Raw genomic sequence first — 17,138 nt, forward strand, 5'->3', positions numbered from 1 at the left:
TTGGTTGGTAGGAAGTTCTTCATCTTTCTTTCACATTAGGAAGGAACGTATAAGTTCTCCTACCTGTTTCTGTCCTACTGCAGATTTCTTTCCACTTTGCATAAATGCATGTGTTTATTTCGTCCTTTGGTGTGTCGCTCGTGCCCAGTATCTCATTTACCTTCCCATATTCATCCTTCTTGAGCCATACTGAGCTTCTCTCATTCTTATTGCTAAGCCTAGAGGTATCAAGCCTAGTATCACCAGCAGCGCCTCAGTCGGTGTTGTTCTATACGCGCCTGTCATACTCAGGAATACACTTCTCTGTGTTAGACGTAGAGCTTGTGCTGGCCAGATACCCCGAATAGCCATGCACATTTACATACCGCGTCTGGGATTTGGGGAGGCGTGCCGCCCCTGACCGAATCCGCCCAGGACTTTAACACACAGTTCAGAAACATTTCGGAAACGTTCTAACATATTCATATGGATAACGCTTGACACAGAGAGATTCGGTGCACAAATTCCATGCCGAGGGATTGGTGGCGAAGGGATGGGGGGAGGGGTCTAGGGAAGGGGAAATAATTTTACAAAGCCTCATATTATGCACTTAAAAACAAATGAATATGACCTCAAAATACTAGAAGTATGGATTGGTGGGCACACACTGGATGAGGCTCCATGTGTGAAGTTCCTGGGATCTAGATATTTCATAAATAGTGATGGCACCGGAATACGGATAAATTAACCAAATCACTCAGTTCCGCCTGCTCTGCTCTTAGTAATTTCTTTCAGTGCTTAGTCTTACTTAATAGTCTTCTGTGGCGTAATCATCTGAAGCAGTACAGACAAGGTGACAAAAAGAATTAACATCTACAGATATGTGCATTAAGAATATTGTGCAAAATTGAAAATCTAACGTCTTCAGGGTAATAACTAGTCTTAGGCTTGCGTGCCAAAACATGTCATTCCTAATGATATTTGCAGTCAATAAAAAGAGTGATTTTATGATAAACTCTGCAGTCTCGCAGCACTGTGGAGTCTTTAGAAAATGAAACGCTTGTAGGGATGTTGCAGGGCTGTTCGTTCTGAGACATAAATGCTGAGAAAAAGATTCGATATGTAGCGCTGTTTCCGAGTTATTTAGCATTGAAGTTAGCCTATCGGAACGTCGCGCGCCCACACTCAAGGGGCCACCAGTGATCTATTTGTTTAGCCTGAACTTGAATTTGAGCCGGCGACGACAAATTAGCTGACTTCTAAGGTAAATAACTAGGAAACGGTTCAACATATCGAATCTTTTTCTCAACATTTATGTCTCAGTACAACCTGCCCTGCAACATCCCTACGAGCGTTTCAGACATTTTCTGACAACTCTACCCCTCTATATCCATCAGTACGCACTTTTCTACTGTATTTCGAAAGTCTATAATAGGTTTAGCCAGAAATCAATGTAATGTGACATATCACACTGGTGAAGTGATATGCTGAATGAGAATTTACCGAACCGACGAAAGACGATCGCCACCAGAAAAAGTTTATTTAAGTAACGGATTACTATAGTCTGCTGTTCAGATGTGTACTTTATTTATGTGCATACATTATGGAATGGATGGGCACGACGTATCTGCAAACGGGAACGACGAGAGAGAGCTTACTACATTCGCGGTACCTGCTGGCTGGACGGTTTTTTCAGTGTCGTCGGGTCCTGCCTTATGAAAATGATGCGGTCCATGGAAGAGGAAAGGCCGTGACAATGCCAATGACATCACAGGAACAAGAGAAAAACTATTATCATCATGTCGTTGTTGTTGTGGTCTTCAGTCCAGAGACTGGTTTCTACATATATACTCCGCTAGCCACCAAGTGATGTGTGGCGGAGGGCAAAACTCGCGCTAAATTTTTTCCCCATTTATGAAAGCGAAACATGGACGATGCATAGTTTAGACAAGAAGAGAATAGAGGCTTTCAAAATGTGGTGCTACTGAAGAATGCTGAAAATTAGATGGGTAGATCAGGTAACTAATGAGGAGGTATTGAATAGAACTGGGGAGAAGAGGAATTTGTGGCACAACTTGACTAGAAGAAGGGATCGGATGGTAGGACACATTCTGAGGCATCGAGGGATCACCAATTTGCTATTGGAAGTCAGCGTGGAGGGTAAAAATCGTAGAGGGAGACCAAAAGATGAATACACTGAGCATATTCAGAAGGATGTGAGTAGCAGTAAGTACTGGGAGATGAAGAAGCTTGCACAGGATAGAGTAGCATGGAGAGCCGCATCAAACCAGTCTCTGGACTGAAGAACATAACAACACATCAAGGACATGTGTCGTTTTCACTGTAACTATGTTTTTCATATTTAAGTCACTGAAATTTGTAGCCGCACTATGTTTGTTCATCTTGTAAATAGCAGTATAACTCTGTCATTGACATAGTACTCTAAGTAGATTACTGTATGTGTACATGATATATTATATTGCATATGTAAAAGTGTGTGTATGTAGGAATCCACAAATTGTGTGTATGCATCACATACATATGAAGGGCTTATTCCAATAGTGGTACAAGTCCATTTTTGTTCATTCTAAGATGCAGAGTCCTAAAGTTAAATGAGCGCTGAAAAATCTGCAGTTGAGACACCAGAAATATTCAAGCATATGGCCCCTTGCTATAGATGAACCTTTCTTTCTGTTTGCTTCGACCATTAATTTCAGAAGCATTACAGACAGAAAATTGGAGGTAATGGACTTGTACCACTATTGAAATAAGCCCTTCATATGTATGTATCCAAAAATATGCATGTAACTGATGAAATCCATGACATGTAAGTGGTTGGTACGTGATCAGTGGTTGATTAATAAATAAGAAAGATAAAATAAATCATTTTCAGTTGTTTTATTGCTAATACGGGGGAAGGTAGGAGAGGAGCGGGTTTAATTATGTTGATGTAAGTATCTGAACATAAATTGCAAAATATTGTATAAAATGATAGTGGGACACTTGAACGCATGGTAGAAGGCAACCCCTGAAAAGGGAAGAATGAGAGGTACAGTATCACGTGTGTATGTATGTAGATAGAAACAGTAGATTTCTTAACGTCAGTGAAATTTTAATAGGGTCGCCTTTATGCTGAGGACAACACGGCCGCTGGTCGGTACCGTTGAGCCTTGACGGTCTGTTCAGGCAGAGTTCAGTTTTTTTATATATTTCATGAAAGGTTAAAAAAAGTAGATTAAAAATAGGGTGAAGTGCATTGTTAGAACAATAAAGACACACAAGTAAATTAATTTTAAGAGAATGTTTACGTTTTTTTTCTTTCCCTCGACCTAATGAAAGTATTATCTGTCGTGCAATTTTAGAAACTTTGCAAAGCAAAGCTGATTATAGGGTAGCTCTGAGCACGTTTAAAATAGTCACTATACTCCGATTAGACTTTCTTTTTTCAAGTTTAAATTATGGTATTACCATCTTAGTAAGAAAATTCAGAGTTGGTGATGACAGTTCTAACTTTTTTTTCAGGTAGTACGTGAATGCGGTGCTCTCAGCATATGTCGTTAAAGACTTAAGAAAAATATGAGAGTTTTGTTACAATATCATAAAAAATAAGACTTACGGGCTCTTACGAAATAATAATGTTTTACCGGCTAGAACTGTAACAGTTGCATGGAGCATATCAGATGCCACTATTTTAAAACTGTTCGGGGCCAAAAGCTTTAATACCCAGCGCTATGTGACTTTCGTCATCCCTACCACATTATGTAGACGGCAATACTAAAAGAAAGCTATGGTACATGAAACCTTTGAGTGTCTGTGGCATCCCTACAACACAAACACTTTTGGCCAATAAATTTACTATCTTGTCTTTACTCCTCCTACTGCGATGAAAGCAATGAGAAGGCAACAACTTGTAGACTGAGAAATGTAAGTCCAAGCGTACCTTGTAAGGAGTGTGGCGTGCATATCTTCATAGGTTTTCCGGTAGGACGGTTTCGATGGCTTCCTTTTCCTCGATCTCGACACTGGAGCCACCAGTGGCAAAAGAAGGAGAGCGCAGAAGGTGAGCGCGGCGGCGATCGCCATGTGTGCTGTTATCTGGAAGGGGCAGGGAGACAGGGCAGCCACCACGGCCACCAGGGGACACACGACGAGCGACCACCCAACCAGCACCTGGCTGCTCGCAGCGAGCTCCCCGAGCACCGCGCAAGTGTCCCGCGTCATTACTCCGCACAGTCTCAGCGTCCAGACCAGAGCTGATTGGCACCCGGTCTCTAGGAACAGTGATATAGCAAACACCGTGTAGAATACTGTTGACCACGAACCGTACCTGTTGACACCAAAGCCTTCAAGAGTAGAAAAATATGTGATGCTGTCCATGTAGGCAGAGTTTGCATCTGGGCGTGAAATATTTGCTATTTGACTTTTAACGTTCAAGTGGCTATTCAGTGCCGTATTATTTTGTAATAACGGTGATAAATCTGTTACACTACCCGACGCTCCCCTCCTCGTCGTAATTTCACTCTGTAGTACATGATCAGAAGTAACTGGTTCCAAATGGAACAGATCAACACTGTGCACGACGTCACTATTTGAAATTCTATTATGAACTCTGCGTACATCACGCTTGACAATGCCATTTTCATTCGTATACTGCGATGGTAAGTGATATTGGTACAACGGTTTTGCACTGTCATACTGCTGTGATAAGTCCAAAATTTGTTCTTTTTGTTGTTGCTGCTGATTACTGTACTGCTTCTTGGCAGTATTAGAGTAGTCCAGATCATTACCAGCGCCATTTAATTCTTGTTCGCGATATCTGGGAGTGTGGAGAGGCTGTTTATGCTTTGGCTGATTCTGTAGGAAAATTTTCTGAGGCATCTTCAACCTAGGATTTGCAAACGTCTTGCTGCCACCTTCGGCTTGTCCTCCTGAAACGCCACCATGTTGCATTGCATCAAACTTACTCTGGTCAATCCACTGGTAGTGGTGACTGACTGAAGGCTTGGGCTTCAAGTATTGTGATACGTACTCATAGTCAGTATGCTCTGGCGTTACCAATATTTTGTTATCATTTTCACTGTCTGCAATATATGGTGGGCTATTTCTCTGAGAATTCTCCGCGACTGGCAGATCGTACTTAAAAATGAACGGAGTGTTAGTGATTTTGTGGTAGGAACTGAGAATTCCCTTCCTTTCCTCCATTTGCCAGGAGTCTGGTGAAGTCTTTCTTTCTGACGATTTGTCGTCAGATGTTTGCTTCGTGTCAATATCAGCAGATTTATGCTCAGGAGACTCGTTATCCTCCATATCTCTGTTTTTCTGACTGATGAACTTGTGCCTGTTGCTGTCACCTTTCAAAGTCTCAACTTTCTCTGGTGTAGATGCAGTGGTTGGGCTTTGTACAATCTCTGGATCGTCTGCAGTTTTTATCTCTGGCACTGAAATGTTGAATGTTTTATCTTTGGTCTCCTGTAAAATACGACTGAATGATTCGTGGGTCTCTAACTTCGTAGTGCCGTTTGGGTTGTCCAGAACGAAGAGTCCCCAGCCTGACCCTGGAGTGGCGGTGTGCGAGCAGTGAGTTACATCCCTGGGAACGGCGAAGGGCGGCACGAAGACGAGGCTAACGTAGGCCGCCACGGAGGTGAGCAGCAGCAGCGCCGCGAAGGCCCCGCGGCCGCGGCCCGAACCGAAGAGTGAGCTGGACAAGGCGGCGGACGCCGGCGCCGCAGCGACGCCGGCCCACGTCTGCAGAGCGCGGACGGCGCCCGCGTCGCCGGCCGACAGGCCCAGGTACTTCAGGTACACCGAGAAGAACTGCGCCGCAGCGCTCTGGGCCGCGAACAGCAAGAAGTACGAGAGCCTCGCTGCCGCCGAAAACTCGACGGGATCTGTTTCGTCGATCATAGTGCGCTTTTGTTACCTCCACTTCCATGCGAAGTCGACACCTTGGTAACCAATAAATTTGGGGGCTAGCTGCTCGTCGCAGGTTTCCACCATTGGCTTCTTTAAACACGTCATCCTGCACAATAAAAAAACATTATTTAGTTTATTATGATTATTGGTTAGTAATTTCAATTATGACCAACGTTTAAGTTGCACCAAACTATATGCAATGGAAATTTGGAAAAGTAAAGTTTCAGATTTTAAATACGGGAGAAATAATCCAATCAAATGCTCTGAACAAAGCAAGTAACATAAACAGAGTCAGAAAAATGGAAATGATACTCTACTTAACAAAGAACATTTACAATAAAAAATCTTTTTAATACAATAAAATATATATAATAAAAATCTGTTTAATACAAGACTGAGGTAGTACAATATATCGATTAGGATCAGATGTCTTTATGCCTCAGAACACCTCGCCATCAACACAGCCAAACACTTAAATAATTTTGAGAAGTAAGAAAAGGATAATTTGGAAAAAATGGATCCAAAGTATCAAAATGGGGCTTGGAAACTAAGAAGCAACTATGAGCTGTATGAAAAAATTCAGAATATTATCGATACAACGAGACAGCGGAGCATTATACTTTATGCCCATTTAAAAAGAACTGATAACAACAGACTTATAAAAAAACAGAATTTCTTTGCAAAATCCAGAAACCAAAATTCCATGGTTTATAGAAGTTACGAAAGATATGCAGGGCCGGCCGAGCGGCTCTAGGCGCTTCAGTTTGGTACCGTGCTGGTGCTACGGTCGCAGGTTCGAATCCTGTCTCGGGGATGGATGTGTGTGATGTCCTTAGCTTAGGTTTAATTAGTTCTAAGTCTGCGGGACTGATGACCTCAGTGCTTAGAGCTATTTGAACCATTTAGATATGCAGGAAGTGGGGACCAAAGACAAAGACGTAGAAAACAGACACGACTTCAAGGAAAAGGTGCAAAAAGTCCAAGTGTTTCCAGAAGAAAACACAAAAGAATAGATAAGGAACATGGATAGCAGAAAGAAGAGGTCAACAGAGAGCAAGAACGATGAAGTGTTTGCTAGCCAAGTAAAATAAAAGATTACGATGTCATAAAGCAGCTGTTTCACATGGTCTTTAGTTGGCCATCTTTGAATTATAATAATAACAAGAGCTCAGAAGTTAGTATACTCTCGATTTCAGTTTCATTACTTAAATCACCCAGAAACGTTTTCATTACCATTCACGCCCATCATTATGAAAAGCACCCAGTTGAGGTGACTCTTGATACTTAGGTGCCCTAGGGCAGAAACGTATTGGGCATTACCTACCAAAATCTGGACCGGCTCAAGAATATTTTTCAGGCAAGCGACTTATCATTCAGCGCCCCCACGCCCCACCCCCACCCAGCCTCGCCCATTTTCCCACGTACATTTCCACCAATTGTCAGTTTTCAAATGGTTCAAATGACTCTGAGCACTATGAGACTTAACATCTGAGGTAATCAGTCCCCTAGAACTTAGAACTACTTAAACCTAACTAACCTAAGGACACCACACACATCCATGCCCGAGGGAGGATTCGAACCTGCTACCGTAGCGGTCGCGCGGTTCTAGACTGGAGCGCCTAGAACCGCTTGGCCACACTGGCCGGCTGTCAGTTTTCGCGACGAATTGTTACATGCACTGTATACAAATATTGCACTTGGACTCCCCTGCTACGCCTCTGAACTTGGCGCTCCAAGCAGCCTCTACTAATTTTATGTCCTGTGTAGAAATCTCAGTTGTGCCACATCTGGCGCCCCTTTCAGTATGGCGATCCAAGCGGCGGCTTATGTCGCTTGCGCCGTAAGCCTCAGTGGGTGTTGTGGAGTATACGAGTACGAGTAAGAATAGCCCATCCATGTTCCAATGCACGTAAGGCCAGAATTTTCCGATGTGCGCACTTCTGCTTCTCAACGTTGTTTTGAGCGTTTCTTTGTTTCATTAGGAAAGTGAAGTAAGTTGCTTGGGGTAAGCTGCTCCCCGACCGCACTGTTCGCTTTACAAATAAAATAATTTTAGACACTTTATATTTTTATTATTTACACAACTATTGCTATGGCTAGCACATCTAAGGACAGTGTGTGTGTTGGGGAACCAAATTTAAGACACATTGTAACTCAGTGGTTAAATAATGTTGATGATCAGTTATTATTAGTTTTCCGTCTTGAGCCCACGGCAGTTTCATTAAAGAGAATTATACCCGACGCATGTCGCTTTTATTTATAAAGCAACTTCCGTGGTTATTCTGCAAATGGGATAACACTTAAAGAATATGCATACACGCCGCTGAATGTACCTGCAAAATTATAACATTGTACGACGCATAATTCAAAAAATAAGACATCGTAAATATTGAACCACGTGAAAATCAAGTTGCAGGACGAAATTCGCTAGATATATGGGTGAAATATGTGTACATATATGTGTGAAATATGTTAAATGTACACTGAAGTGACAAAAGTGGATGACATCGGAAGTTCACTGAGGCTTTTTGCAGATGATGCTGTGGTGTATCGAGAGGTTGCAACAATGGAAAATTGTACTGAAATGCAGGAGGATCTGCAGCGAATTGACGCCTGGTGCAGGGAATGGCAATTGAATCTCAATGTAGACAAGTGAAATGCGCTGCGAATACATAGAAAGATAGATCCCTTATCATTTAGTTACAAAATAGCAGGTCAGCAACTGGAAGCAGTTAATTCCATAAATTATCTGGGAGTACGCATTAGGAATGATTTAAAATGGAATGATCATATAAAGCTAATCGTCGGTAAAGCAGATGCCAGACCGAGATTTATTGGAAGAATCCTAAGGAAATGCAATCCGAAAACAAAGGAAGTAGGTTACAGTAGGCTTGTTCACCCACTGCTTGAATCCTGCTCAGCAGTGTGGGATCCGTACCAGATAGTGTTGATAGAAGAGATAGAGAAGATCCAACGGAGAGCAGCGCGCTTCGTTACAGGGTCATTTAGTAATCGCGAAAGCGTTACGGAGATGATAGATAAACTCCAGTGGAAGACTCTGCAGGAGAAACGCTCAGTAGCTCGGTACGGGCTTTTGTTAAAGTTTCGAGAACATAACTTCACCGAAGAATGGAGCAGTGTATTGCTCCCTCCTACGTATATCTCGCAAAGATACCATGAGGATAAATCAGAGAGATTAGAGCCCACACAGAAGCATACCGACAATCCTTCTTTGAACGAACAATACGAGACTGGAATAGAAGGGAGAACCGATAGAGGTACTCAAGGTACCCTCCGCCACACACCGCCGGGTGGCTTGCGGAGTGTGGATGTAGATGTAGATGTAGAATAGCGATATGGACATATACAGACTGCGGTATTATCGCGTACACAGGGTGTAAAAGGGCAGTGCAGTGGCGGAGCTGTCATTTGCATTCAGGAGATTCATGTGAAAAGGTTTCCGACGTGATTATGGCCTCACGACGGATATTAGACGGACTATGAACGCGGAAAGGTAGTTAGAGCTAGACGCATGGGACATTCCATTCCGGAAATCGGTACGGAATTCTATATTTCGAGATCCACAGTGTCAGGAATGTACCGAGAATATCACATTTCAGGCATTAACTCTCACCACGACAACGCAGTGGCTGACGGCCATCACTTAACTACCAGAAGCAGCAGCGTTTGCGTAGAGTTTTCAGTGCTCAAAGACAAGCAACACGGCAGAAATATCAATGTGGGATGTACGACGAACGTATCCGTCAGGACAATGCGGCACAATCTGGCGTTAATGGGCTGTGGCAGCAGACGACCGACGCGAGTGCCTTTACGGACAACACGAGATCGCCTGCAGCGCCTCTCCTGGGCTCTTGACCATATCGGTTGGATGGTAGACGACTGAAAAACTGTGATCTTGTCAGATGAGTCAGTCCCGATTTCAGTTGGTAAGAGATGACGGTAGCGTTCGAGTGTGGCACAGACACCATGAAGCCGTGGACCCCTGTTCTCAACAAGGCACTGTGTAAACTGGTGGTGACTCCATCATGGTGTGGGCTGTGTTTACATGGAGTAGACTGGGTCCTCTGGTCCAACTGAACCTATGATCGACTGGAGATGTTTTGTTTGGCTACTTGAAGACCATTTGCAGCTATTCATGAACATTATATTACCAAACAACGATGCGCCACGTCACCGAGACACAGTTGTTCACAACTGGTTTGAAGAACATTCTGGACAATTCGAGCGAATGATTTGGCAACCAGATCGCCCGACATGAATCACATCGAACATTTATGGGACGTAATCGAGAGGTCAATTCGTCCATTGAACCCTGCACCCGAAATTATTGATGGTTATAGTGACAGCACAGCTCAATATTTCTGCAGTGGACTTCCAACGACTTGTTGAGTCCATGTCACGTCGAATTGCTGCACTACGCCGGAAAAGGGGGGTTCGAAACGATATTAGGAGGTATCCCATGACTTTTGTCGCCTCAGTGTATGTGAAATATACGTGAAGTACGTACACAGAAGAAGCCAGAGGCAAAAAGTTCCTCCTAAATCCTATATTCATATCAGCCAAACATGGTATAGATGTCAGTTACTAACTGGAAAGAAATACTGCGGTGGTAAGAACCACCAGCCTTCTATTTATGAGGAACGGATGGAGAGAGAATCATAGGAGAAGATGAAATGGGAAGACATAGAGGGGAAAGGGAGAGATCGACAGATATAGGGGGAGGAGGAGATGGAGAGGGAAGAAGAGATGGACAGAGGGAGGGAGATGAGGAGACAGACAGAGAGAGGGCAAAGGTGAATGTGGACAAAGATAGGGGAGAGAAGGTGATGGACATAGAATGGGAAGAGGAGGAGGTGGACAGAGAAAGGGAAGAGGAGGAGATGGTCAAAGAAAGGGGGGAGGAGGTCATAGAAAGGGAAGAGCATGAGGTGAAGAAACAAAAAAAGAGGATGGATGGATAGAAAGTGGGGGAGGAGGAGATGGACAGAGAGAGGGGGAGGATAACATGGACAACAGAAGGAGGAGGAGGAGATGGTCAGAGAGAGGGGGAAGGTGGACAGAGAAAGAGAAGAGTATGAGGTGAACATAAAAAGAAAGAAGATGGAATGGACAGAAAGAGGGGGAGGAGGAGATGGACAGAGGGAGGGGGAGGATAACATGAACAGGAGAAGGAGGAGGAGGAGATGGTCAGAGAAATGGGGAAGATGGACAGAGAAAGGGAATAGGATGAGGTGAACAGAGACAGGAAAAAGGATGGAATGGACAGAAAGAGAGGAGAAGGAGATGGACAGAGAAGGGGGAGGATGACTTGGACAGAGGAAGGAGAAGGAGGAGATCTTCAGAAAAAGGGGGAAGGTGGACAAAGAAAGGGAAGAGGATGAGGTGAACAGAGAAAGGAGAGAGGATGGAGTGGACAGAAAGAGGGGAGGAGGAGATGGACAGAGAGTGGGAGAAGGTAGACAGAGATGGGGAAGATGGTGAGGCGATCAGATAATAGAAAGATGATGGACTGGACAGAAAGAGGGGAAGGAGTTGATGGACAGAGGGAGGGGGAGGATAACATGGATAGAGGAAGGAGGAGGAGGAGATGGTCAACGAGATGGGGAAGGTGGACCGAGATAGGGAAGAGGATGAAATGAACAGAAAGGAAAGAGGATGGAATGGACAGAAAGAGGAGAGGAGGAGATGACAGACAGAGAGGAAGAATAACATGGACAGGGGAAGGAAGAGGAGGAGGTGGTCAGAGAGAGGGGTAAGGTGAACAGAGAAGGGGAAGAAGATGAGGTGGATAGAGAAAGAAAAGATGATGGAATGGACACAAAGAGGGGGAGGAGGAGATGGACAGAGAGAGGAGAGGAGGAGATGGACAGAAAGAGGAGGAGGAGGATATGGATGGAGGGAGGAGGAGAAGATGAATGAGATCAGGGGCAATAGGAGATGGAATTAGATGGAATGAGAAGGAGATAGGAGTGTTACGAGAAGGCTTGAAGGCAGAGAAGGAGATGGGCAGAGGGAAGGAGCAGGTTGGTTGGAGCAGCTGGGGGAAGGGGGAGGAGGGGAAGGAGCAGCTGGGCAGAGATATGAATGAAGAGGAGATGGATAGAGAAAAGGTAAACAGAATTTGGACAGAAAGAGGGGTGAACATTGACAGACAGAAGAGAGAGGTGGAGGTGAACACTGAGAGTGGGGAGGAGTAATCAGAGGGTGCAAGGAACAGGTAGAGAGGATGGAGGAGATGGGCTTAGAGTGGGGAGGAGGCGATGGACAGAGGGGAAGGAGCATATGGACAGAGAAAGGTAGGTGAAGCAGATTAGGAGAGAGAGTAGGAGGAAGAGATGGGCTAATAGAACATTCTATTAAATACATATCTGGGCAACATCGCATACTCAGCTAGTATATCAAAGAGTACCACGATACTGGTTCAGGTTTACACTAGTCCTTCCTAAACAGAATAGAAAAAAGAGCGACATGGCGCATAATTCGCCTAGTTGTCAGCTGAAAAACCTTGGCAAAATGTCTACATCATCTGGCTGCAATCCCTAAATATCCTGAAATATTATTACGGCGGTAAACTTCAAGACTAACAGGAGCATGCCTTGTTAAGTACTGTGGTGCTCAACCCAACCCTCAGGCTGAGAACAGCTTAACCTTTCTCCAACATTAGATGCGTTACGAATGTACAACATATTTACGTCACATTATTACTTATACAACTGTGATGAATTATTACCTTTCAGTCATTGCATTGTGAACAGACGAAAGTTGTTTCCATTGCTCAATTTAATGACAATGAGCAGATTTTATTCAAAGCTTGGTTGTTGCTCTAGTTTTGGTGGCGTCTTAACAGTTAAGTCGAGGGAGTAAGTACACTAATTTACCTTAATATAATACATAAAGCTATCAATACTCAGTTATTAGATTTATGATTAAATAAGTAACATAAAATAATTACATATCTTTCACTCCAATATTATACATGGCATGTTTTCATCTTCGTAAGTGTAAAACTGAAAACACAGATAAATAATGGGTTGTTGTGTTACGTAAGGTTGGCGGGGAGGGGGGCAGGAAGGTGTACATGACGCTGGAAGAGCGAGAAAGTTGCAAATGTCAGATTATTGGCGATTTATATGATACTTTGTTTTAAAGTGTGGCATTATTCCTAGTGTGAGCGGATTGGAAGTTTAACCATTGTCAGTAGGACTATATTAGTCGCTGTGTAATACAAAACACTTTTTTCCAGACAGCAAAGCAATTGAAAGCCTGTGGGGACACCACATGTGAACTTGTAACTGATTGTTGAACCTAGCAGGCAAAGAACTAGAACTGTACGTAGCAATGTGAGTATTATAGGGTGGTGTAACGAGCGCTTCGTGCCTGGGCAGTGAGTAGGTCAAACGTGTTATCACATGCATCGCATATTTCGCTGCCATAAAAATATGCTGATATGCGTCGTACCAGCTTAAGAATAAAGGAAGGGAGCAGCAGCATCCGGTTGTCATGTGCTGATGTGTTACAGCGCAGCGTAAATATTGCGGTAAATTACGCCGTTCCTTCTCGAATGCGAGCCAGAAATCGCACTAAAATTACTCCATTTCTCTTCGAATACGTGCTGGTATGCAAATAAAACGGACGAAAACATGTTCTGTAGCGCTCACTCCAAGATAACTAGAGACCAGTGCTGGGTGCTGAAATGGTGGTCAGCCGTACTAAAATCAACTCATTGATGGGACGCAGCGCTTTCTTTTCGACTGTGCATTCTCTGATGTCTTTCTTTCCGTCACTAGGACAAAACTCAGAGCAACAGTGAGTATTTTCTTGTGAAACTGCTTGTAACAGATTACGCTAGTGCAGAGTACGAAGGGTTTTTGAGGAGCTATTCTCGTAACGGCAGCGCGACCGAGTGCCATAGTGCACTGATTAGCAATTCGTCGACTCGGATTTGATTCTCACTGTCATGAGACTTTTGTTTTCTTCATTTTCTTTTATTGTTCGTAATGTTAAATTAATAATTATAAAATGTAAATATATTTAAATACTTCAATTTATGTACATAAAATTAATATATCAAATATAGTTATGACTACTACCCATGTAAATCAAAAGTCTTTAGGCCATCACATTGTGGCACACTGGAGAAATTTTGCACAAGCTACCACTGGAATGAATATTAGGTTTCCACGTCCTGTCGATTACGAGATCGTTAGAGACGGAGCACATGTTAGGACTGGGGAAGGAAATCGGCTGTGTCCTTCTCAAAGGTAGCATTCTGGTAAAATCTTAAGGTCCCTGCTAATGATAAGACTTGCTTATCAAATCTGCTGTTTCCTACCCACGCGTTTGTCAAACGAGAACGCAGAAGTGCTCACTAAGTCTGTCAAATTTAACAGCACTTTAAAATCAGCTGACAAGCTGTGCGTCTCGTTTCATGAAGTATTCTGAACTAGTGGGAATGGCTACCAACGCTAAGGAAGCATTTCTTGTGTTGAAATTAGCACCGTGTGTATGAAAGAAAAAGGAAACAAGACGTTGGTTCAGGGAATGTCGGTGTTGGTTTGCTGTTGATTATGAGGAGAACAACACCATCACTGAACTGTTCACACAGCAACTCACTCTCTGTCCTACCCTCCAATTCATAACCAGTCACTCCCATTATATCATTTTCTGCTGCTGTTTATCTTACCCTATACTCGTCTGACCAAAAATCCATGCCTTCTTTCGATTTCATCCCACTTACACCCAATATATCTAGACTGAACCTTAGCATATACCACCGAGCGAGGTGGCACAGTGGTTCTACATCCACATCTACGTAATTACTCTGGCAGAGGGTTCAATGAACCACCTTCAAGCTGTCTGTACCGTTTCGCTCTCGAACGGCGCGTGGAAAAAAGGAGCACTTAATTTTTTCTGTGCGAGCCCCGATTTCTCTTGTTTTATGGTGATGATCATTTCTCCCTGTGTAGGTGGGTACCAACAGAATGTTTTTGCAATCGGAGGACAAAATGGGCGATTGAAATTTTAAGAGAAGATCCCGTTGCAACGAAAAACGCCTTTGTTTTAATGATTGACACTTCAATATACGTAACTTGTCTGTGGCACTATATCCAATATTTCGCGATAATACAAAACGAGCCGCCCTTCTTTGAGCTTTTCCGATGCCATCCGTCAGTCCCATCTGATGCAGATCCCACACCGCACAGCAATACTCCAGAACATGGCGGACAAGTGTATTGTAAGCAGTCTCTAATACATCTGTTGCAAGTATTCTACCAATGAATCGCAGTCTTTGCTTTGATCTACCCACAACATTCTCTATGTAATCGTTCCAATTTAGGTTACTTGTAATTGTAATCCCTAAGTATTTAGTTGAATTTCCAGCCTTTAGATTTGTGTGACTTACCGCGTAATTAAAATTTATTGTATTTCTTTTAGTACTCATGGAAATAACTTCACACTTTTCTTTATTCAGGGTCAATTACCACTTTTCGCACGACACAGATATCTTATCTAAATCATTTTGCAATTAGTTTTGGTCATGTGATGACTTTACAAGATGGTAAATGACAGCATCATCAGCAAATAATCTAAGAGGGCTATTCAGAATGTCTCCTATGTCGCTAATATAGATCAGTAACAATAGAGAGCCTATAACACTTCATTGAGGAACGCTAGATATTACTTCTGTTTTACTCGATGACTCTCCGTCTATTACTACGAACTGTGACCTTTCCGACAGGAAACCACGAATCCAGTCGCACAACTGAGGCGATATTCCATACGCACGCAGTTGGCTTAGAAGACGCTTGTGAGGAACGATGTCAAAAGCCTTCTGGAAATCTAAAAATATGGAATCAATTTGACATCCTCTGTCGACACCACTCATTACTTCATGAGTATAAAGAGCTAGTTGTGTTTCACAAGAACGATGTTTCCTGAATCCGTGCTGACTATGTTTCAATAAATCGTTTTCTTCGAGTTAATTCATAATCTTCGAATACAGTATATTTTCCAAACCCCTACTGCAAATCGACGTTAGTGATATGGACCTGTAATTCAGTGGATTACTCTTATTTTCCTTTTTGGGTATTGGTGCGACCTGAGCAATTTTCCAGTCTTTAGATACGGAACTTTCTGTGAGCGAGCCGTTGTATGTAATTGCTAAATATGGAGCTATCGCATCAGCATACTCTGAAAGGAACCTGACTGGTATACAATCTGGACCGGAGGTTCAAATGGTTCAAATGGCTCTGAGCACTATGGGACTTAACATCTGAGGTCATCAGTCCCCTAGAACTTAGAACTACTTAAACCTAACTAACCTAAGGACATCACACACATCCATGCCCGAGGCAGGATTCGAACCTGCGACCGTAGCAGTCGGGACCGGAGGTCTTGCCTTTATTAGCACACTGGACTCGCATTCTGGCTCAAACCCGTCTCTGGCCATACTGATTTAGGTTTTCCGAGACTTCCCTAAATCGCTTCAGGCAAATTCCGGGATGGTTCCTTTCAAAGGGACGTCCTATTTCCTTCTCTATCCTTCCCTATTCCGAGCTTGTGCTCCGACTCTAATGACGTCGTTGTCGACGGGAAGTTAAACACTAATCTCCTCCCCCCCCCCCCTCCCTCTTAGCATTTACCTTTTCAGATTTTCTTGCTTCCCTACCACGTTCAAGCATCTGAGATTTCACTCCCCTCCTCGTAGAGCGGTTATCCTTTCATTGGTAATTCAATCTTTTTCTCATGGTCACCTCCCCTTTGGCAGTGCCTTCCCGGACTAGTCGGAAATCTTTTGCCAATGGAGAGATCATCATGTCACTTTTTTCAGTTACAAGCCACATGTCCTGTGGATACACGTTATGTGCCTTTAACGCAATGGTTTCCATTGCCTTCCGCATCCTCATGCCGTTGATCATTGCTGATTCTTCCGCCTTTAGGGGCAGTTTTACACGCCAAGGGCAAGAGTGTGCCCTGAACGTCTGTCGACTCCTCTGCCCTCTATGCAAAGGCCGTTTGGAGATTGAGATTGACTTCTTATGCCGGTGGTCTTCGGATGCCGTTGCTGATGATTTTTATTCAAAAATTAAGTAGTGGCGGGTTTCGAACCTGGGACCGAAGACGTTTTGATCGCTAATCAAAGACGCTACCCTTAACTTATTACAAAAGCTAACTGGTACTCCCTGAGCAACAAACTCTCTGAGGACTACAGCATTAGCCCT

At 43.4% G+C, this 17,138-nt stretch overlaps 1 protein-coding gene across 1 annotated transcript in view; it reads right to left on the reverse strand.

Annotated features, from left to right (window-relative positions):
- Positions 1–17,138, reverse strand: part of LOC126335095 (uncharacterized) — a 499,726-nt gene that overhangs the window by 457,745 nt on the left and 24,843 nt on the right. Inside the window, exon 2 of the mRNA XM_049998005.1 lies at positions 3,920–6,001. Within this exon, the coding sequence (XP_049853962.1) occupies positions 3,920–5,886 (1,967 nt within the window). The 5' untranslated portion in view covers positions 5,887–6,001. The remainder of the gene's footprint in view (positions 1–3,919; positions 6,002–17,138) is intronic.

The sequence above is a fragment of the Schistocerca gregaria genome, chromosome 2 (genome assembly GCF_023897955.1).
Source record: "Schistocerca gregaria isolate iqSchGreg1 chromosome 2, iqSchGreg1.2, whole genome shotgun sequence".
Classification (NCBI taxonomy): Eukaryota; Metazoa; Arthropoda; class Insecta; order Orthoptera; family Acrididae; genus Schistocerca; species Schistocerca gregaria.